The 24,142-nt window shown below is 40.9% G+C and overlaps 1 protein-coding gene across 1 annotated transcript in view; it reads right to left on the minus strand.

Moving 5' to 3' along the window:
* The window catches only part of Sox6 (SRY-box transcription factor 6), a 333,439-nt gene that overhangs the window by 193,501 nt on the left and 115,796 nt on the right, over positions 1–24,142 (minus strand). The window contains exon 4 of the mRNA XM_051149259.1: positions 19,880–19,969. Coding sequence (XP_051005216.1) covers positions 19,880–19,969 — 90 coding nt within the window. The remainder of the gene's footprint in view (positions 1–19,879; positions 19,970–24,142) is intronic.

A 24,142-nucleotide genomic window follows, 5' to 3' on the forward strand; every position in this document is an offset into this window, starting at 1 on the left:
CATCCAGGGACTAGATCCTGCACAGGGTGTGTCCACCCCCAAGTGGTCAGCCCTGGGCACTCACTCATAGGAACAACTCAGTAGGTTGTATAGATGTGTGAAAACAGATGCAACAGCAACAAGTAAAGAAGAGGTCATGACCTTGGGAGTAGAGAGACGGGAGGAGTTAGAGGGACAGGAAAGGGTACAGGAGTGATCTAGATGCAGTGCTCAGATATTCTCAAAAAAAAAAAAAATACATTTTGAAAACATGAGTACATGGAGAACCTGCAAGCCACACACACTGTTGATAAGAAGGCAAAATGGCAGCTATCAGCTGAGAACTGGGTGAATAAAATGGGGTCAAAGAATGTGACAAAAAACGAAGGGCAGTCACAGAAGATGAAGTCAAAGGGGCAAAGAGGGTTCACGTGGGTCATAACATCTTTGGCAATGGTCTCCCTGGGCAGGACTTGGGTTGAACAAGGGCAGCGTGGGACTCTCCAGCTGGCTGCAGTGTAAACTGATCTGAAGGACAAGACGGGTCCTGAAATGTAAGGTCAGGAAGAGGTCAAACTCCACCACAAAATCAAACAACGGAGCTGAGAGAGGGAGTCCAGACCAGCTCCCATGGCCTCTGCTTACATCCTTTGTCTCTCGTTGCCCCAACCCAGATTTCAGTCAGTACTGAAGTCCAGCATACTAGGACTCAGAAGCACTGGGAGGTAGTGTTGGTACATCTGGGACAGAGCTGCTATTTCCTGGAAGAAGATGGTGGCATGGTAAATCTGGGAAACAAAGTCCTGAGCACTGCTTTATCTGTGCTGAATGTCACCTTGATGGAAATGAATGGCAGAAAGCTGCCTCTATACAGTTGGAATTCAGAAACAAGATCTGTTGTCGAGAGAGAAATGTGAACTGCAGCTGTCAAGGGCGTTCTAAAGCCCAAGTGACTCTCTGTATTTAACACTATATCCTTTTATTTTCTTGAAGGGAAATAGATCATACTTTGACCAATCCCTCATTAACATCCTCAGAAGCTACATCAGTTGGTACCTGGATGTTGTTTAGATGGTGATGGTGGGCCTCTTACAGATAGGGCCTACATTTTAGCCACCATTACATTCCAAACACCTAGAACATGAGAGGGGCTTCTTAGGCATTTGTCATGGAACTGGAGAGATGGCTTGGTTGGTAAGAGAACTTGGTCTACATGTATGAAGACTTGAATTGGGATCCTAGCATCTGCGTAAAAGCCCGGAGCATGTACCATATATTATCTCTCCTCTCTCTCTGTGTGTCTCCTCTCTCTGTCTCTGTCTCTGTCTCTGTCTCTGTCTCCTCTCTGTCTCTCTCTCTCTCTCTCTCTCTCTCTCTCTCTCTCTCTCTCTCTCTCTCTCTCTCTCTCTCTCTCTCTCTCTCTCTCTCTCTCTGTGTGTGTGTGTGTGTGTGTGTGTGTCTCTGTCTGTCTTTCCTCTCTCTCTCTCTGTCTCCTCTCTCCCCCTGCCTCTGCCAGATGAGTGGAACTGGTGAAAATATGGGGAATTACAGGCTGTCCCTAAAGGGCTGCTTACAACGCAGCACTAATGAGAATTGCTTGCTTCTACAGAACTCTTCCACCGATGGTACACTCTGGTGTCCTCACTCTTCCCGAGGCCGGAAGTCAAGGGGAGGACAATAGCCACACTTCTAACAGACAGTATGAGGAGGCTAGGCAACTCTCAAAGCGGTTGTGAAGCAGACAGGAGAGGGGGTTGAGAGATGCTTGCAGCTTTGCTCCTGGGTGGTAGGTGACAAGTCACACTTATCTGGCTGTTTCCTCTGCTCCCGCAGCACAGCCTGCTTCCACTTAAAACAAAAACCATTTAATGGCCTAGGTGCTTAGTGGATGTTTATCAGTTCAAGTCATTTCATACTGCTGCCACGTGAGTTTATACGGAAAATCTACAGGGCTGGTTTATGTTTTCATTTTATACAAATTATAGAGCAGATATGTAATTTTGCAGTTTTCATCTAATGTTTCCAAACTTGTGCGTGTTGGTTTCTGTAGCTCTTTCCCTGTGTCTGTGGTTTCATTGCTATTAAAAGCTACACTAGAAGAATGCTTTCCTGTTTCTTCAGCAGAAGAGTGCCCCGACACAGAAGCACCGCCTCAGTTTTGCTAGGTGTGGAGCAAGCAGCTGTGCTGAGTACTGACCTTCCGGCGAGTGAGCGCTTACACTCTACACTGCTAGCCTAACTGCCGCGGGACAGTGTTTGTCTGTTGCTTCAGTTTGCTTTTCTTCAGATAACTCTTTCCATTAAGTGTCTATTTCATATTGAACCTAGTTTGGACCTAGCAAGAGATGTTGGTCACATTTATCTGGTTCCATGACCTTAGTGTTCAGGTCTGTTAAGAATTTTCACCAGAGACAAAAAGCAGTACTCTGAGTAAAGCAATTTTAAGGATTTTCTCCTAGAATGCAGAAGATGCAGTGGTGGCTCTCAGACAGCCTCCTTGTTCAAAATCTCCTCAGGGTGGTCCTGGCTTTGGTAGTCTGAGCTCGTTTCATTACTGGGTCCCAAACCTAGACTAGGTGACTGCACACCAGCATGGACAGGCACAGGAAGAAGCACCACCACAGGTTCAATGTCTACTCAACGTGAGGAAGAGGAGCCGGCTGCACTTGAGTGTCAGAGGAAAGGGCAGACACCTCCAGGTGTGAGTGCGCGCTCTCTGCGGGTTATTTGCCTTGAAGGGAAAAGCTAAGGTTCTGTGCACTGCGCTTCCTCATTAGTGTTTTCCTTTGCATGCCGAATTTCTCTCTTCTTTTTCTTTTACTGTGGACACTTCCCACATCTAACACATACTTAACATGCAAAATATGAATTAGACACAATGAACAATGCATGCATTAAAAACCACACTGGTAACTGGAAGCTGTCTAGTTGACAGTTTGCTTTTTTTTTTTTTTTTTTTTTTTTTCAGATGCAAGAATGGATTATCATGTATTAGTGGAGAGAACTTAGCATAGCCGATGTGTGTCACCAAGCACACATTCGCATATGAGAGAAAGACTTTATTTCACTGTCACAGCCTTATATCTAGTTACAATCCATTCCAGTGGGAATGAAGTACATCTTTGTAATGAAAAATGGAATTATAATATATGCAAGTACATAAATATAAATTATAAACACCAGTTTCAAAACTAGCCTCACCTAATGGAACTCTTCTAGCAAAATTCTGTTTCCAGAAACCTCACTTAATTTTAGTATTTCTTGGCATCTTTAAAGTATTTGTCACAGAGGCGCCTTGACAAGGACACTTACGCCTATATTTATACTTATATTTTAAAAGTACGAGAGGGTCCTCTGATGAATTTCATACTGTACAGCAATACTGTCCAACAGAACTTTCTAGATAAAGGAGATGTTTTTATCTCTTTGCTGGTTAATATGATAGCCACTTCAAATGTGGCTGAGAATTACATTTTAATTCTGGTGACTTTCATTAACTTGGATTTATTAAATAGCCCTATGCTGCTAGTATCTTCTGTATTGGGTATCAAATATAATGTTATCTAGCAAACCTTTCCCCTTATCTAGGTCTAAACATTGGTCTCTGACTATACAAAATAGGCAGCCAGAACTGGGAAATCTCACCACAGGATCAGGGTTACACTGCGCAAATACTATAAGCAGTGAGCACATTTCCTCCTTTTAGTGCTGAAATTCCACACCCATGCTGCCCCACAGTCCTGTTGTCTAAGCTGTGGCTTCCCAGGTAACTAGTGCTGTGTTCTGTGCCCTCCTAACTTGTGTCCTTGGCCATCTCTGCCTGGCCCTACAGGATGAGTCAGCTTCAATAACCATGAGCCCAGGTCCCCGAGCTCTGCTTCTCTATGAGGAGATGCGGTTGCCACTTCCAGGTCCATGGATAGGTGTCGAATCCATGGCTCTGAATTTATTCCTGGTTCTTCTTTTTCATCTCCTCAAATCTGGAACTCTTTTAATGGAAACTGCCGGAGACAATTTCTTGACATGATCCTCAGAATAATATTGTTGTATTTAATACAATCATCCACTGTGTCCCTTGGATCCAAAATACGGGTCATTGCAAGAGTATCAGCAAGGTTGTTTTTATGAGTGAAAGAGGCTAAAATTTACTTCTAATATATCTTTAGAGAGAGCAGAAAATTACATTATGAATATGGAGACTTGTAAAACAAAATAATGCACCTGGTGTGATAGGAGGAATTTGAGCAGAACCACAAAGGCTTGTTATTGCAGGGAGATGGCAATCTTCTTGGTTTCTCATGGTTTTAACTTAATAATTAACCACAGTAAAATCTGTTATTAAAATTCTATTCATGGTTCATGAGGTTTTGCAGTAAACTCAGAAGTCTGCATGCGCTTGTGCTAGAAGTCTAAGCTGTCCAGAAGCCTCACCCACAGCCAGAGTCTGCCATTCTACTGTTATCCTTGTAACTTATCCATACACCCTATCCTGCAGAACTACGGATCAGATATCCCAGAAGGCCAGAACACACTGCAGAACAATACCACTCAAGGAGATGCTACAGGTTTGCACTGAAATTAGTAACAAACTAGAGAACCGAAAGGTGCAGGTACACTAAAAAAATAAAACAAAACAAAACAACAACAACAACAACAAAAACTAAGAACCTCAAACCTGGAGAACATTAACAGAAAATAGAAAACATACACTCACAGGATTTCACATGAGATTTTACAGATACAAAACAAAATAGAAATTATCTCCAAATTCTCAAAACAAGTGACTGCATGGTCCCTAGTATGACATCATAGCTGGGACAGTAGCACTTGGTGTCTACTGCTGGCTTGCCCATCTCTGCTTATCTGACTGGTTAACATGCTAGTTTGAAAGTGTGACCCAGTGGTGTCTGGGTGGGCCAACAGGGTCCGGACTGCAGCAGCTGCAGTCCCAGCAAGCTCAGGTAGAAAGGACAGCAACTTAGCAGCAAAGCATTCAAACCTTGGCATGGCTGCTATTTTCTTGGTATCTGAAGAAAACTGTTCTTTCTTCCTGAACCCTTCTTCCTCTTCAGTAAAAAAATAATGATGATGATGATGATGATGCCCACCTCACTGCCTTGGCTTGGCTATCATGTGAGATAAAATGCAATGCATCATGACACAGCATTTGATTAATAAATGTTATTTCTTATTATTGTCACACTCTGTGCTCTTGATTCTAAGTAATTCTTTAAAAGAAAGAATTACTGGGACTGGAGAGGTGGCTCCGCAGTTAAGAGTGCTTGCTATGTTCTCAGAAGACCTGATTTGGTTCCCAGCATGTACAGGGTGGCTGACAACCTGTTATCACTCCAGCGTCAGGGGACCCAGTGCCGTCTTCTGACCTCTTCAGGCACTGAGCAGATGTGTTACACAGAGATGCACGTAGGAAAAGCATTCATACACAGAACATAAATAATCCTGTCTGAGTGATAGGAAATATGAAATAATGTAAGCCCCACAATAAGCAGTGTCAGGGCATCTATGGGTTGACTAAAATTCTACAGACACATCCCTTCTTGAAAAGCAGAAGGATGGGCGACATGAATTCTAAATATCCCTTGTTGGTGCTGAGATTTATGATCAATAAGAAAAGTTTTACTCTGGTTGGCAATATGGCTCAGCAGGTAGAGGTGCTTGCCAGCAAATCTGACCACCTAACTTCAACCCCACAGACGCACATGGCAGAGCGATAGAACTTGCTCCCCTCACTTGTCCTCTGTCCTGTACAAGGCCACCATGATGAGCGTCCACACACATACACACCCCCAGGAAACTGAGTACAGTAACACAGACTGCCTCGTCAGACTCCTTCTGCTGTTTTAACTTTTGCACTGGAAAGGGGTCATTTTATTTCCTCTAGGAATTTATTTAGGCTCATCAGTTACTCCTATACATTAGTTCTGATGCCATGTCAAATGGGAGTCTGTAGAGAATGCCCCTTCAGGTCGCTAAGGTCCCTGGTTACTGACATCCAAACAGAGTGCACACAGAGACCTGGGACAAGCAACAGGCCTTTGAATGGAGTGCATTTCCCCATCCACCTGGGAGGGGAGCCTAAAGCCTGATAGCCACAGCAGAGAGACACACAGTCCTCGGTGGGGGCTAGACAACAGCCACCATGCTTCCAGGCAAAGGGCCACTGACACAAACTGTGCCTGGAAAAATAAAAGGGCTCCTTTCAGTAAGCAGCAGAAAAGAAATCCAGGGCTCTTGGTGAAGCCAAAAGCCCGTGTTTAAGCAAAACCACAGCGTGGCCGTGCCTATTTTGTTTTCTTTAGCTTTCTTAATACACTTCTGTTTATGCTCTTGATGTTACCAACTTAAACACTGGCTTTCAGTAGGTTTCCCCGAACTCAGCCCTACAGACATGTGTACTCTTTGTGAGCTGCGCTGTCTCGTACCTCAGCACCAGGGAGTGGAACAGTAGAGTGGCCTCACCAACTGTGTCCAGATAAAGCAAGATGTGTCAGAAACAGGCACAGACGCTGAAAGCTGCTGTGAACCTAAGCAGTAAAAACCTACTTCTTCACGAGACAGCCACAAGTGTAGCTCAACACACTTCCCATGAGAGCCTAAGTCATGGTCTCTTTCTGACACTGGGGAAGACCCAGTGTGAGAATGTCCTAGATAATAACCACGTGCAGGGTTCCTTTATCCTCTCTTTCCTGTTGGTAACCATGCTGCTTCTAACAAGCCTTAAAATGAGTTTACTCCCAATAGAAAACTGAGATTTCTTTCCAGTCATCTCAAACTTCTGACTCGATTTGAAAAATGTGGTCAAAGCCAGGAGCCATGCGCACGTGTGGATTTGATTCCATCTGCGCTCCTGCCCTAATTCTTGTGGCTTGGACCTCCTCCAGATGCTCTGCCTCACTCTGTGGTTTGTGTTTGAGATCCCTTCTCCTGATTCACTGCATCTCCTGATTGACAAACAGATTTAGATATGAAAACAAACAGTTACCTGCCTGTAATTGGTTTCTAACAGCTGCACTGTTGTAGTGCTTTCAAAACCACATTGAAGTTGCCACCCAGATATATTTCCTGTTCAGCTCAGGAGGGGCAGATTGGGGTTGGGTTTTTTCTTGCATTCTGCCACTTAGGCATCTTGACTATTCACCAAGATAATCTGTAACTTAGACATATATCTATGATCTAATTATTTTATAAATGGAAATATATGCTTAATTTTAAATCCCACAAATCGAATTTAAGTGAGCATAGACTGGATTTTAATTTTATATACTGGTGGGCTTTCTGATCAAATACTGAATAGAGTCACCTGCTGTGAGATGCACCATTTTACTTGCAGGTTGAAGTATCAGACCAAAATTAGTTATCTAATAATAGTTTGCCTTATAACAGCAACCAAATTACACAAAACATACCAGACTACTTACAAGTGCTACTTACACGCTACCAACAATTGTAATTCCCTCTGAACGTCAAAGTAAGAGACTGAGGCTTACCATTTTAAAATTCCTGTGGAAATCAAATGTATTTTAAGTATCAGCTTTGATTATTTAATCAGACAACTTGCATTTTGCCCTGGCTAATTTTGAAGGCTGATAATATTTTACTCATAAAAATAATTGTGCACCTGTTGTGATGGGAGTCTGGTTATACAAATGTGAGTAGGAATGAAACTCTTGGCTTTAACTGCAGGAGCACAAATCCCCTGTTATTATGACATGAGGAAACCCATGTCTGAAGACTCAGAATGGATCTTGTTTAGGTCCGGTCTCTTCTATACAGAGATATTTAAGAATATCATAAAAGCACACAACAAATAACTGAGAGAAAACACTGGATGAATCCCCTGAATCAAATGCCGAGGGAATCCCACCTCCTCATCAAAACCCTGCCTTCGTCCACCTCACTCCCTCTCCTGGCCAGACCATCTAAATGGTGTTGAGCCATTTCTGTGAAATGTGTGCTTTCCTTTCCAGTCTATGATCAAAGGAGAAAATAAAACATGGGTCAACGGAAACTCTACCCCTCTCTCACTTTTCTTATTTTCAGGCCTTTTCACCATTAGAGATCTTTTTCAGTACCCAAATTCTCTAAGCTTAAAAAAAAAAAAAGTCTGGGAAATCAGGAAGAGAGTCAGACTTGGACCTTTTCTCTGTGGTTTCTGCCATTTTGAACAGACTTCCTAAGAGCTACCAACTTGTGTCTATTTAGTCCATTTCTGGGTGTAATCAATGCCGGAGTGCTGAAAAGAGGCTCAAGGAAAAATAATTTATCTGGAGTTAAACCAGCTAAAATGCGTGTTCAGTCCCAGTGCTTCCCCCACTCCTCGGGCAGGTGGTGTCCCACTCTCTTAAAGCCTGTACCCAAAAGAGGGGTTTAATTTCTATCACTAAATTTGGGGAGTGTATCCTTCTCAATGTAGGGTCTATGATAATTTCTTCCTGGTTAATGCAATAGATGTTTGCCACCAGAATTCAGAAAGTGAGTGAATTTTTAAAAGTGACCTAAATTCTCCAGAGTTTTCTTTTTCAACAGTTTAATGTAGACATTTGAACTGAAAAGGAAGCACAAATAAACAAATAATTGCAACAGATTTCCCCAGTGCATTAAATATGCACTCAGTAGTGACTACCGATGGTAGCAACAAACTTAAAATGTAGAGAATAATGTTCAATTTATGTTTACTGCATAATCCTCACTCATAAAACAGCAGTTTGAAAAAAATGATCGGCCTGTTTGTTTGGGGGGGGGTGATTTTGTTTTTAAATTCAGATAAATGACCTAAATACTTGGAGTGTGGGAGGTTCAGAACCATGTGCCAGTTTTTATGGGATGTAACCATGACCTTTGAGGATGTGTTCAAGAGCTGACCCTATAAACTAAGGAAACACCGAGGGTGCACGCAGCACCTGCTGTGCTAATCACAGAGCACCAGTGGAGTCCAAGACAACTGGGGGCTGGTATTTTAGTCCCATGAATTTTTCTACCAAGAATTAGTTATGGATAAATATTTCCGCGAATGTATACTTTAAATCCTTATGATTTATTCAAATGAAAAGGGCTGAGATGAAATACAGCAAAGGAATGCTAAGATATTTAAAAATGTTTTTTCTCCAGTTTTGCACATACTAAAATTTCTGTGTAAGTGCTAAGATCAATGTAATACATGGTACATTTCATCTACAACAGTTACTTTCAAAACTACTTAAGCCAAGCCAGGAGAGGTGGCTCACAACAATAACCTGAGCACTCAGGAGCCTGAGGCAGGAGGATTTCCATGAGTTCTGAGCTAGCCTGAGCTATAGAGTAATATTTTTGTCCAAAACAAACAAAAATAAAAACAAATATACAAACGAAAGACCTTATTTCAACTATTTGTCAGAAATATTAAGTGTGAACATCCCATTTTAACATGAAAGAACCAAAGTTACATGAGAAATCACTTAAATTTTTGAGTAAAACACTTTGACCTTGCTTAAACACAAAAGTTTAATAATCCTGCCAAGGCTTGGGAGGTCTGTGGTAACTGACCTGCCCATTGTAACGGGATGGAATGAAGGCAGTTAATATTACCAGGCCCAATTTATCTGAAAACGTGTTAATTAGCAATAAGTTGATTTTTGGTTGAGCAAACACAAACAACATGCTCTGTGTTGCTAACCTGACGGATGCACATGCAGTGTCCATTTCTTGGGCAATGAGAGCTCCCTCTCCAGCTTACATCTGCGGCTTCATTTCCTATAAAAGCATATCTGATACAAGAGGTGGTTACGAGATCCTCGCTATCCTGTCCCCGCTGGAAACCAACCAGAAACTTTCTTTCTACATAACGTACTATACGAACTAGTGAGCTAATACATCTTCCTGCCTCTGTTTCTGTCACTATTAATGCTCCAGACATTCTAGCCCACGTGGAGCCAACCAATCATTTTAGCATCCTGAGGAAAGTCTCTATGTGGCTAACGCCACGTCCATGGGATCACCAAACACAGAATAGGTCAGACTTAAGGTGATGTCTTGGAAGGCATTTCACACCCAATTCTCACTTTTATGGAGATGGAAAAATGAGACTGAATTTGCCACCCAGCAACGTTGTCACATCATCACAGCAGCCTCTGAGAGCCACGTCCTCCAGTGTGCCATTCCACTCTTTACAAGGGTCCCTGTTGGAGAGCCCTTCTTCCTACCGCTGTGTATTACAGCGTGGGTGAGTGTATGCATGCTAATGGCTATGTTCATTTCTGGTTTTGTATACTAAAATTGATAATTTTAAAAGTGTTTCTGTTTAAACAATACTACCGAGTCTAGTAGAGAGTTCCACCCCACCCCCATCAGCCTACATCTGACACACATCACTAAGACTCCAGTGTGTTTCCACTAATTCCACCAGGAGGACTACAGATGTCCTGCTAGCCACCATTTCCTGGTAAGCAATCGAAAGGGCTTCCAGGAAATTGCTAATGACCTTCATTTGACTTAAAACCTAAGCTGCAATTAGTAAGGTCCTTTTCAATACTGGTTGTGATGTTTATTTCCCCCAGAGCAAGCAGGAAGGAAAAGGTAAGCTGTGTTGTTTTCATGGTATATCAGAATGTGTCGCTTTCCGTTTTGCTTTATCACCGATGGACTAATGCACATTAAAACCATCATAATTACGTAGGAATACTTCACTTCTACCCAATTTCTGACTCTGGTATGTACTCGTGCTAAAATTAGCCTTTTAAAAATGGAATCGCTGGGAATATTTTATAATTGGAGACTATTTTTACATTTAAGAATCTTTCATAATTAAAACTTTTGAAACCAGATATGATTTTAAAGTTTTGTGTTTTAATTATAATAATTAACTACAAGAAGTTTCCGATTCTTATTCAATGAATTTAAAATATGATTATGTGGTCAACACAATAACAACAAAGAACAATTTTAGCCAGTGTTATATTTATAAGCAGAACCTGTTATTAAACTTTAGAATTTTCTTTTATGTAAACATTGATTTCACTAATTAGATTCAGCTGATCTTACCCCAACATATCGATTTCTTTTAATCCCGGCAGTTAACAATGAATCTAATGTATCATAATACTTTAGACCTTAATCATATAGTAGGAATTTTTGTCGGTAGCTTTTGTTAGAATTTTAATTAAGAAGACCTTGTGTCTCCAACCTCCAGTGGGGGGGTGCAGGTTTTAATTGCTTGCATGTATATCACACAGACTTCAAACGAAGGGAAAGACGTTTATAGCAGAGTACAAAGGAGGGCTCTGAGATGTCTACACTCATGCAAAGCAGTGTAATTAGAAACCGTGGGTGCTGCTGGATCCAAATGCGTGGAAGTGTGCAGAGGGCTGCTTTGTGCATTCGGTGCTGGCTAAAGGAATCCAGGAGTTCTCCTGTAATTACTCGCTATTGATTACAAGACGACCAAAAGACTATGTGAAATTGGCTAAACATGTTATTTGGAGCAGAATATTAAGTTTCTACCTTAGTAATTTACCATGTGGTTTAGAGCAGTAGCTTTCTGGACTTATCTGAAGAAAAACAAGTCGGATTATATAACAGACAAAAGCCTCCAGCTCTAATTTCTGGAGCGTCTGTGAGTCTTGCTGTGACGCTGAAGGTGTACGTACGCCACAGGACTCGTACAAAAGGCCCTGGCGATCAATCAGCTGAGCCGTCGTGTAGGGCCAGGAGCTAAGAAGACAGTGGCCCTGAATTCACAACCTAGCACCCAGCGCAACTCAGGGCATTTTAAAAAGACTTAAATGTAGAAGTTTCAAATACATGTGATCTAAACAAGCACTGCGCCGTTATTATTTTAGACACTTAAAAATAATCACCAAATAAACGAACTTCACTGATTTTATTGGTGAGGTGGCCCAAGATCCACCTCTAAGCATTTCTATTTTGCTTTAGTATTTATTTGTTTTTATGTGTATGTGTGACAGCCTGTATATATGTATGGCTACATATCATTTGTATGCCTGCTATCTTAAGAGACCCGAAGAGGACAGCAGGTGCCCTGAACTGGAGTTACAGGCAGTTACAAGCCAGTGTCTGGATGCTGGGAATTGAACCTGAGTCCCTGCAAGAGCACACGGTGCTCTTAATGCATGTCATCTCTCCAGATCTGTTTCTGGCTTTTTTGAAGTCTCTCCAGAGGAAAAAGAGATTGACATAAATTTATGAGTAGAAATTCAAGAAAAACTCGTTTATAAATAAATATTCAAAGTATACAATCATAGTACCTGCCCATCCAGTTGCGTCCTGTGATTACTTATAGCAGAGAACAGTGGACGCCATCACTCCCAGAACAGAGCCTTCTGGGAGCGGGGTGAGCAAGCACCTGAGCGAGGCCTTCTGCAGGAAGCACTGCGCATGTCAGCCGGAGAGTGAGGCTGCGCACTGGTGCTGTGGGAACTGGAAGATGCACTCTGACCTGGAGATAACAACCCTGCCTAAGCTACTTCTAGAACATCTTGACTTATCTGACCTTAAAGACTTCCCATGCCCTGAGTTAGCCATGGTGCCCTGCGTGCCTGCCCTCCCTCTGAGGGTCTCTGCTGGCAATCAAAGCCTGGATGAAACCAGGCCCCCAGACGGTCTCCACAGACGTTTCAGAATGAATTCCCTTTTTGGCCCCTGATATATTTTTTCCTGTGCTGACTCTTTGGTTTTGGAGAAAGAGCCTCACTGTGTAGTCCAGGCTCAATCTGAGATCACAATATAATCCATGCTGGTCTCAAACCTACAATCCTCCTGCTTCCGGCCCCCGAGCGCAAAGACGGCAAACCTGACCACCACAGCCAGTGTAAATCTATGTTTTCACTTCAGTATTTGTTACAAGTGCAGTCGTGATAGCTCGTTCTCTGTGATATATAGTTACTGCCTTTAGCTCTTCTGTGAACAAGGACAGAGCAGCAGGGCAGCACCTCTGCCCTTCAGCACAGATGATGAGAGCCAAGGTTGGCCAAGGCCAAACCAGCTCCTGACACAGCAGCGAGTCCTATGCATGTTTGTACTTCAGTGATAGCTGTAAAAAACATTGGAACAATTCTCAGAAATGCCCCTGGAAAATGTATTCTCGGTCATTTTTCCATCAGAAAAAAGCAAAAACAAAAACAAAACAAAACAAAAACAACAACAACAACAACAACCTTCGTTTTTCTAAGCTGTAGGGGATTATACCTCGAATGCATCTACCTAATACCTAAATGTCTACAGCAAACATTTAATCATCGAATCATTAGCTTCCGGTTCCCTTCATTGTTCATCATCTTTTTATGTCTCTTTTCGGGGTGTCTGACAAACACTGCTGTGCTAACTCAGACAAGCGTCATCACTGCTTCCCTGGCACAGTTCCTTTGCTTTCACACAAAGCTGGTGGTATCAGGCACCACGGCTAGGGGAAGATGTGTGGGGTAGGGAGACACGCTCAAAGCCTCTCCTGTCAGGTGAAGGCGGCGAGCCTCTGCACAGCAAGCAACAGGACACAGATCCTCGCGTTGCAGAAATGGCTCTGTATCAGCATCACATTCTGAAATGTGTCAAAACACAGCTATCCTGGAATCCCACACACTCGGCACAACTCAAGCCCAGCCACACTTCTGTCTTGCACGCTGTCTTCTTGTCACATGCCTCCACTCCTCTCTCAGTCATCTGAGACTGATGGCAGTAAGTATTGCGTAGTGAGGCCGTATTACATTCCAAGAACCCTCTGCTAAGACACACAATTCAACTGTATAAATATCGGGTGCCATGACTCTTTTAGATGTTGTTTTTTGTTTTTGTTGTTGTTTTGTTTTGTTTTTAGGAACAAGTTCCCTGTTATTCCAGCTCCATAAAAGAGCACAAATAGACATTTGCCCTTCTACCCAACAGCTCCAAGTCAGATAGCATGTGCCAAGCCAATCCCTCCTGACTGTCTTTAATTACTCTTCATAATAAGTGTTCTGGGCTCTTCACTAAGAGATTGCTGATATTAATTTCATGCAAGTTACTACATTCTATCCCCAATAAGGCAGCAGGAAAGACGGTAGTGTGCAATGCTGTGGGAGAGATTTTAGGTGTTCTTACCCCACTGAGAAAAACATAAGTCTTTGAGGTGATGCTTGTATCAGTCGGCTTGGCTGCAACCAACCATTCAAATTGTATGTACAATAGAAACATAGTTACCTGCCTTAAATACAAACAATAAAAATCACCATTTTTTTTGGAGAGGTGGCTCAGTGGATTTAAGAGCACTTGCTCCTCTTCCAGAGGGCTCAAGCTTGATTCCCAGCATCCACACCCAACTGCTCCCAACCAGCTGTAACTCCAACTCAGTGAGCTCTCACACTCTAGTTCCCTTGGAGCGCTTGCATTCCTGTGCACACATCCACACACAGGCATATATATACACATCACTTAATAAAATAGGGGCTGAAGAGATGGCTCAGCAGTTAAGAGCACCGGCTGTTCTTCCAAAGGACCTGGGTTCAATTTCCGGCACACACAGGTAGCTCACACACAGGAGAACTGACACCCTCACACACATACATAGAAGCAGAAGACCAATGGACATAAATAAATAAATAAATACTTTTAAAATAATGAAATAAGCCTTTCAATGAGCAATGAAACTGCTAGAGAAGACACAGACTGTTTACAACTCGGACTCAGTACCCCTCACACATCAGCTGTAGGCAGCTACTGTCCAAGGGTTTTACAGCTAGCGGTGCTTTATTTGGATAGTATTATAGGAAGCAATTTTTAAAGTGAAATCTTTAAAAGAAATTATTGTTTCTTAATTATATAAGAATACTAAGGTCTCTGGATTAAAGACTCATTTTTTCAATCTTCACTTATCCATTCTATGGCCTGCACGTTTTTCCTCCACTCTCTATTGCTAGAATATTCCCCTAGGATTGATGGTGGCTATTCCCTTCTTTCAGTAACTTTGCTACACTGCATGAGATAGAAACTTATGGGAAAATGTCAACATAAATTATCAAATCATGTAATGATTGAATATTCATAAAATGACAAGAATTCTAAAAGCACACAGTCAGGGGCACATAAAGCTATTTCTAGAAACATACTCACAACCAAGTGCCTTTAATATTAAGTTGAAATTTTAAATTAAGCATTTAATGTGGGAATTAGACTACATTAAAAACAAACAAACAAAAAGTGTGAAGAAAATAAAGAATGAAGAAACACTAAAAACAAAAGTAAGCTGATTTGCTTGGCATTCTGAAAAGGGACAGGAGCAACACATAATTTCTAAAATTGTGTCTTTAGGGGAGATGGATAAATATTAGAAAAACTACTGCCAAGGGAAGTGAAAGATAAAATAAAAAATGCAAAAGTAAAATTCTGATAAGGAGAGCATACACAGAAGAGCTGAACTGACAGGCGCTATAGATTAAATCAATGGTAACACACTTACAATCTCACAAACTATATGATTTTAGAAAAATATTTTATGGGAAAAAAACTTTAAAAATTAAAAATGTAATCTCAGCATTCAGGGAGGCAGAAGCAGGCAGATCTCTGGGAGTTCGAGGCCAACCTGGTCTACAAAACAAGTCCAGGTTGGCCAAGACTACACAGAAAAACCCTGTCTTGAGAAACAAAAAAAAAAAAAAAAAAAAAAAAAAAAAGGAAAAAAACTATTTTTAGGCTCTGGCCTTTAGATTTCAAGACAGAAATAATACATATATAATCTACTTGCTGTTATATTATCTAGAAAAAAAAGAAAAGGCCAGTTCTACTTTAAAGTCTAGAAGATAAATTACAAATAAATAAGTCACAAATCAATCCAGTTTATGAGAGATGTATCCTGCAGGACATTTAAAGAAGACTATGCCTCAGTTAACCTGGTTTTATTTCATAATAAATTCAAATCCCTCAAACCAGCAAGGTGTGCCATAAAGCACAACACAGTTCCTCACAGAGACTCTTAAGAGACTAGAGCTAGAAAATATTTAACAAGGAACTATATTTTAATGATAAGCTATTTTTAATGAAATAATAATAATAACACATGTAGGCATGCTGGTACATGTCTGAAATGCCAGCACAGTGGAGGTAGAGACAGGAGAAACAAGGGCTCAGGGGCTCAGGGTCATCTTTGGCTATTACAAGTTCAAAGTCAGCCTGGGCTACATGAGACGGTATTCAAAAAAATAGATTGTGTCAATGCAAAGTGTGAAATACTAAAATTAACACTGTAAACTAAAAACTATGCCAAAACATCTGCTATGTCTCTATTGCTTAATACTGTTCTCAGCAATCTAGGTAACGTGACTTGAAGTAATGGGCTAAAGAGGCATTCCTGTCAATTGCTGCGTGATTAGACCTGGGAGCTCAATAAAGAGGGAAACTACATAGTGAACCAGTAAAATTAATTTGCAGACACTACAACCTCTAAACATAGTAACAGAAAGAAAATAAGATTAAAGGATAAAACACAAAAGGAGATGTGCAGAATTAAAACCAAAATTTTCTTGGGGACACCAAGAATCAATTAGGAGGATGGAGAGATAGTTCAGTGGTTAAGAGCATTATAGTAGGCGACTGGAGTTCTGTTCCTAGCACCGTCACTGTGGTTCACAACTGTCTATAACGTCAGCTACAGGAGATCTAGTGCCCCCTTCTGGCTGCTGTGAGTTCTGCATGCATATACATGCAGGCAACACAGGCACATAAATATAAATTAATAAATCTTCAAAAAAGAATTGAATAAATTGTCCCCAATAAAAATATACAATTTTATAAAGATGCTGTTCATCTAGTAGTTTTATATAAATGTGATTTTAAAACATTTGGAAGCACATGCCTGTAATTCCAGAGCTCAGGAAGGCAGAGGCTGGTGGATCTCTGTGAGTTTGAGGCCAGCCTGGTTTAAAAAGTGAATCCAGGACAGCCAAGGCTACACAGAGAAATCCTGTCACAAAAAGCAAAACAAAACAAACAAAAAACTATTTGGAATGTTAATTAACACAATGATATAAAGCAATCCAAGGTAAACTTTTTAGAAGAATGAAAATACTTTGAACAAAATTATGATAAATATGAAATGTAGTATTTTAATAATTACTATGGTACTGGTAAAAGTTTATGTAAATGGTTCTAACTGTATAACTAAGTGTAAGAAAGATGCTATTAACATTGAGATGTAACAAGAATAAATTAATAAAAATAAATAAATTTAAAAAAAAAAAGAAAAGAAAGATGCTATTCCAAGTCAAAAGGATCAGAGCGTCCAGTCATAGTATATAGTGTTATTTTTTAACTGTTAAGTAAAAACTATAGCTCTAGTTGACATTATGCATAAAAGTATTTGTGGGATGGGAGGGGAGGAAAGGTTAAAAGTTTCAATACAGAACCAATTAATTGGGAGAAAATATCACAGAATAGTATCTAATCTCAAGAGTGGGAGAAGCCAATCCATACCACCTGCAACAGTTAAACGGGGAACAAAGGCGGATGTGTATGTGCCAGGATGTGGTGCCACTAGATACACCCAGGAGCACTCAGGCTCTGACAGGTCCTTAAAGGGAAATGAGCAAGCAGAAGGCTTGGTTGACCCAGGGGACCACTTTATGGCACGTGTTTGCCGATGATGATTTTAATAAGTTATGTATCTAAATGAAAACCTGCACTCAGCAGAAGTGGCACTCATAGGGTGGGGCAAAGGGCTGATACTAACTTTATACAAAACTCGGGGTGTAGATGAAAGTTAAGGCAGAAAGCCTGTGCCACAAGATTCATGAAGAATTAAGGAACACTTTAGTTTTATTGTATGCTACACTCTATTTCTTACAAGTAAATATGTATGAATTATGGAATCAGGAAAATAAGACCTCCTGAGACATAATGCTTAAGATAAGAGCTACTGATAACCCACTACAGTACACAAGGATCAGAGATCTAGTGTCGATCACTTTAAAACCTCAGAGAGAGGGCACAGGGTGCAGGGATGAAGCTGGCAAGTCACATACAACAGTGTGTTCTCTCAGCATCACTTAAATTAAACTATTTGAATTAGCAAGTTTTCAATGTCTAAAGTAATGTATGATGGGTACATTTTATGTATGTGATGTATGTGGTGACAAAATGCTAAAATGTATGAAAAAAAAATGTAGAACAAATTAAATGGAAAATCCAGTAAGAATATTATCATTTATGTCTATAAAATTCAGAATAGCTCAAATAACCTGCAGGGCCTCCAGAGAAATGCAGTGGAAAGGTTTGATTCTGCATGGTTCGCTTTTGAGAATTATACACATTTTGAGTGTCAGAAACTTGTGCTTTTTTTAATTTTTAAACTCATAATTAGAATTAAATCTAAATAAAAGTGAAAGGTATGGGAGGAGATACACCCCGAAATGTATCAAAAGCCAGAGTTTATTAGCATGGAAATAATAAAATGTTAGCTTCCCGCCTCCTGGGAGAAGGCGAGACCCCCATCACTTGTGTTGGCAAACGCTTGCCTTTGCATGAGCCATTTTTGCCCTCACTGTTATAAAACCAAAGGCTCGGGAAAGAGAAGACAACACGAAATGACGTGTGAAGTCACACAGCCCCGTCACTGCAGCTGGATGGAGAATATGGCACTAATGACTTTTCTTTCTACCCATCAGTTATGTTGAGAGTCTTTTTTTTTTTTTCCAAAATAGCAAATGGCCTTTATAAGTACAAAGCAGAAGCAGTAAAATTCAAAATAATATTCCGTTTTCACTTGGTTTTGGCGCTGTTAGTTAAGGAAGGAGCTGTTGTAACTCTGTGGGAAGGAAAACTGTCCTCTGCATTTCGGTTGAAAGGAACAGAGCACTACCAACTCTCTGCAATAAAGTAAAAATAACATTTCATGAGCTACCTACCACCAAATGGTTGTCTTAGCTGAGCTAAACAACCCAAAATGGTTTGATAAATCCCAAGAACTAGGGTAACTGTGTCCCTGAAGTGCTCCTGCAAACAGAGCTTGGGACTCAGGGCGAGATGACTGGCAGTGTTTACAGGTGGCCCTGGCTTCTTCTCACAACACAGAAGTGTAAGAATATAACAGGTCTTCTCCAGAAACGCCTCCACCACAGTGCTGGCTTAGACAGAAGCACACACATTGTATTCACAGGCTAGCACAATGCTGAGGCACACGGCAGGCACTCCTTCCTTTCTTACTGTTTCAGAAGGATGGCGAATGGCAGGGGTAAAGCTACAGACTTCCTAGCACCTCACTTAGTTCCTGCCTAGTTCAAGAGAACAAAGATATTCCAGGAGGCCAAGAGCGAGACTAAATCCCAGAACTCTCTTGGCCACGAGTCAGTTTCCAATCCTATGGGTGTATTAACAGTGATGAGCACTGTAACCTGCACTCCCCACACTGCTCTGCGTCAACTCTCTCTCTAAAGGAGCTCATGAAACCGATGCTCTTCTCACCCCCATGCAGACAGTGAGTTTGAGATGTAGAGAAACCCAGTGCTTTGGCCAAAACCTACTCAGGTGTAAAGTGATACAGGCAGAATGGAAACCAAGGTACGGGCCTCAGAAATCTCCATAAAATGTGATGCAGGGCACATTCCACCTGCTCTTGTTGGGATTTTACTCTATAAGGTGAGATATTATTGTGATTCTAAGAGACAACCGATGTCTTTAAACTGCTCTTCATCGATTGACAAGACGTTCCTGCCATTATTTTTGTCAAGTAAATTCACAAGGGAGTTTGTACACTGACATTGGGGACAGTGGTGTCCATAGTGTGTGTACAGTTTACAGAGAAAACATTCAGGAATGTGTCACACCTATTCTTCCATGGAAATCCTAATTTAGAAGTGAGGAGACCAGCAGCTGCATGGGGTGTGTGAAGTAACATCTGACATATTTGATACTTTTTATATTTTACCTTTGATTTCTCCAAGAAGTTCACTCGTATTTAGTCTTTCCATTTTTTCCTTCCAATCTTTTGAAAGTAGTTTTTCCATGCAGGAGGAATCTATTAAAACACAAAAGTAAGTATTAAAGATGTGTGTTACAGACCCAGAGGGCTAGTGGCTGAGCAACTGGCTCCTTGGGAAACAAACAAAAGCTGTTGCTGTTGCTGTTGCTTTCATTACTCTACAATAAAACGCCGTGACGGAGGGAACCTACTGACCTGTGATGAGAGTGTTCTGTGGTCCATGCTTAGCAGCCTAGTAATATCAATATTTAATCACTGCTTATCATTTATCAGACTGATAAGACAGAACAGAGTCTGTGGCTCTAAATTCAGATGGCATCTCTTTTACCCAGCTGATTTTTTTAAGGTTAAGCAAAATTTATATGCTGGGCAAGGACCAAAGATAAATTGTTAAGGGGGAAGAGGCCAATCAACTGTAACCACTTAACCCATAAAAGAGAAATTAAACTTTTGCAAAAACTAAAAATTAGACAAGTATGTAAAATCGAGATGCTCTTTGTGCCCTCATAGTGAAAACTGCTAAAGTTTTCATATAAAAAGCAATACATACGTTTATTAAAGAAAACAGATGTTTAAACAGTATTCACCCTGGTGTATTTTAAAATAATGTCTAGATTACAGAGAGCAATTGGATTCGTTTTTATAAGATTCATAATATTACAGAAACTCAAACATGAGGATGCCTCAACACTGGCCTGTGTTTCCCCATGCACATTGTTTTCTTCTGTGGATTCAGACGCACTTGCAAGCCGGCCTCCTGTTTACAGCTGGCGGCTTGCACCTTTTCAAGACTCAGCTCTTAACAAATAGGTCCTGTTTCCAGGGAATGCAGATTTTAAAACTCCCATTAAACTTTAGCATTCCAAGTGTCAAAACTCCGATAACTTTCCTTTTTAAATTATATTTAAAATGGTTTCTCCAGTTCCAAATACTTTTTCTCCCCCATATCACCAACTATCTTTTGAGAATTTTCCCCTACATTTTTTCCCTCTAGCTTCCAAATCTGCCTTGAATTTCTCAGATTGACAGTTAGGTCAAATGTCTCTAAAGGGCGTTAGAGACTAGATAAGCTTTGGAAAAGGCAGTGATACTCGCTTAAGAGATGAGAAGACTTTCACGTGATTAGAAAGTATTTCTGAAAACAATTAACATTTGTTTGGGACAAGATCAATCAATCAGGGACTGGATGGAATCCAGATCCTAGTGTCATGAAAGGGCTGATGCTGTCACAGGACCCCATGCCTTTTCTACATAGAAAGGCTACTAAGTGAAAGCCCTCTGCCTCTTCACGAACTTCCATCCACTTCCCACTCATAAATGAGGTATGTGGTTTGTTCAATACCTATACTTTTTCCAATATTAAAACAGTTTATAGGGCTATGGAGTAAATCTTCAAAGGCATGCCTGACAGGCATTATTGTTTCTCCCACCGGTTTGGGATTTCTGAGCCAGATAGTTGTAACATTAGACAACCAATGAGGAAGATCAACAAAAAGTCTTAAATTTTATACTCTACTAGAACTTGCTACGTTTCACCCATTCTTGTTTGTTCTGTCATTGCACTAAACTGATGCTCGCTGGCAGAGATGCAGGACTCCAAAACATCTGGTTAAAGTTAAAGGTGAGATGACGACACACCCATCAGACAAAACCCCAGCACATCAAGGGTGGTCAGAAGGTCAGGTCAAGTCCACACATGCACGTGGGATGTAAAGGTCTATATTTCTATAAATAGACTCAAAATACCCCCAGAGGCCCAAGGAAAGAATGCTGAAGCTTCGGGGGAGACAAAGGCAGCTCTATGAACAACAAGAGTGCATACTCCGAGATAAACCCAGCCAGCTTCACAGGGAGCTGCACATTCAGAGACTCCAAAGCATTTGATATCCTGCTAAAACATACGTCCTTGCTAACACCGAGTCCAACTACCTCCACTTCTACTCAAGTAGAAAAAGCTGAAGGAAAAGGTAAAACAGGCTTTGTGGGTCTACATTTATAGACAGGAAGATAGTTAATAACAACAACTGACAAAATGTATCTGAGTGCATTAAGAGTTACTAGGTACAATGTTATCACCCTTTGATCTTAACTCTAGAAGGCTAGACATTAACACTGTCCCTTGACACTCATCTGACTGCCAGACCCTCAAGGACCCCATTGGTGCTAGCAAGGAAAGCAAGTGAGAGGAGTGAGAAAGGCAGGAGCTAGCTGATACCCAGCCACTCTGCCCTGAAGAAGTTTCTGATCAGAGATGAGGAAACACGTAAAAGGTCCAAAATTATAAATGAAGAGCTGTATTGTCAAAGGTCCCAGTCCAGGGACCAGACCATTGCACACTCAGTCTCTGGGTATGGATGCAAGTTAAATGTGAGGCTACCTCCCAGGCTATGACAGCCTTCCAGCACATCAACGCCACACTAGCTTTGCATCCGCAGCTGTGAGAGCAGGCCTTACCCTGTTGTGATTACTACAAAGATCCAAGAAGGAAAACTACATAAATAAGACCTTACATGCCACATAGGAAGAGCAAGACACAGTGTGTCTTCAATACAGCAGCCACAGTGACTCTAAATGGGGAGAAAACCTAAATGTCCTCTAAATCATGTAGGGTTCTGTCACAGAGCAAATATGTTTTATTTGATTAATCTGAAAGCAACTTTACACTCAAGGTGACAGTGACAGTAAATTCCATTATCTAAGTTTGACTGTTCAGACTTCCATGTCTGAGCTGTCTGCAGCTACAGCTACAGAACCAGATGACTCTTCAAGAATGAGAGACGCACGGTAGCCCTACAATGTAAACACATTAAAACAGGGCCTAACTTACAATGTCCTGAATTTGTGTAGCATGTCATCAGACGCTGGAGTTCACTCCTCCTACTCAATACCTACCCAGTGAAGCACAGGGCCTGTGGTTAATTGCCTGTGGTCTTATAAGTGATGGGGTTTTATTCTAGCTATGCTCTATTTAAAGCAAAGATGTAAAGATTCCACAGTTCTAGACTACTACTCAGCTAGATACGTTTTGGTAGGCCATTTTGGGGTTAAGATTGAGGGATATGTTTTTGTGTTTGGGGTGGTGCTTGCTAATTTTTATCAAACTTAAGTTTTTATCTTTCAAGAAACTCATTCTAAACTTTTTCTAACACAAGAAAGATACAATTCAGGACTGATTTTATTTAAAATATGCTGTATAACAGATTGCAAAACATGGTTCTGCTTCTTAGAAACAGGCCTTGGGGTGGGTAGAGGACATGCTTTATCATGGTGTGCTAGTGCACTGGCTGGTGATGAGTTTTATGGAATAAGAGAAAGCCAAGGTGGGACTGCCTCCTAATCTCCAGACTAATGTTTTAGGAACGGTTTTCAATTACTCCAAATATATACATAATGGCTTCAAGAATACGAATTGTGATAAAGGCATATCTTCTGTGTCAAAAAGAGAAATAAATCATAATTAAAGACAAGGAAGAAGAAAAAACAAAGGGAAATATTTCAGTGTACTTTGAAACATTTATCTGTGAGTAAACATTTGTTATTCCCTTCACTTCCATGCAACATTGAAAATCCAAAGGATAAAATATCACAAACATGACACAGAAAATATCTTTCAAATATTCTAGTGAAGGATCAAATGCGTTAGCCCCTGTGTGGACATTACCAGAGTCCATGCTCAGTGGTGCTTAAGACAGTAGGAAAGGCATCCCTTTATTTTCCCATCAGAATCATCAGTTTCTAATGCAATAGCTTTTTCTCTGCATTTACAAACACTGATCGTTTATCTGAAGTGCCTATGACTTGAGTTTCCAGCCAGACTTGACAATGTACGTTTATTCACTCCTCAGCAGCCCCAAGTGTTTTCATTAGGGACATACAGATGCAGTTATCAGCTACTGTACGTTTTCCCGCACAGTGGTGAGAGTGCCACAATACAGCGGGATAAAACGGGAGCTTGGAGAGTTTGAAGAGGACTCTTAAATTTTAATTAAAACCCTCCAAGCTCACTAAAAATAATTAGACACTAAAATGTGCTGGTTTTATTTTGAAGTCACTATAACATACAAAGCAATTCTCCATGAAGATTGTCCCTACACACACACAGAGAGAGAGAGAGAGAGAGAGAGAGAGAGAGAGAGAGAGAGAGAGAGAGAGAGAGAGAGAGAGAGAGAAACAACTGACTTTCCAAATAAGAACAAGGGGTATAAATAG

This window comes from Acomys russatus, chromosome 7 (genome assembly GCF_903995435.1).
Source record: "Acomys russatus chromosome 7, mAcoRus1.1, whole genome shotgun sequence".
Lineage (NCBI taxonomy): Eukaryota > Metazoa > Chordata > Mammalia > Rodentia > Muridae > Acomys > Acomys russatus.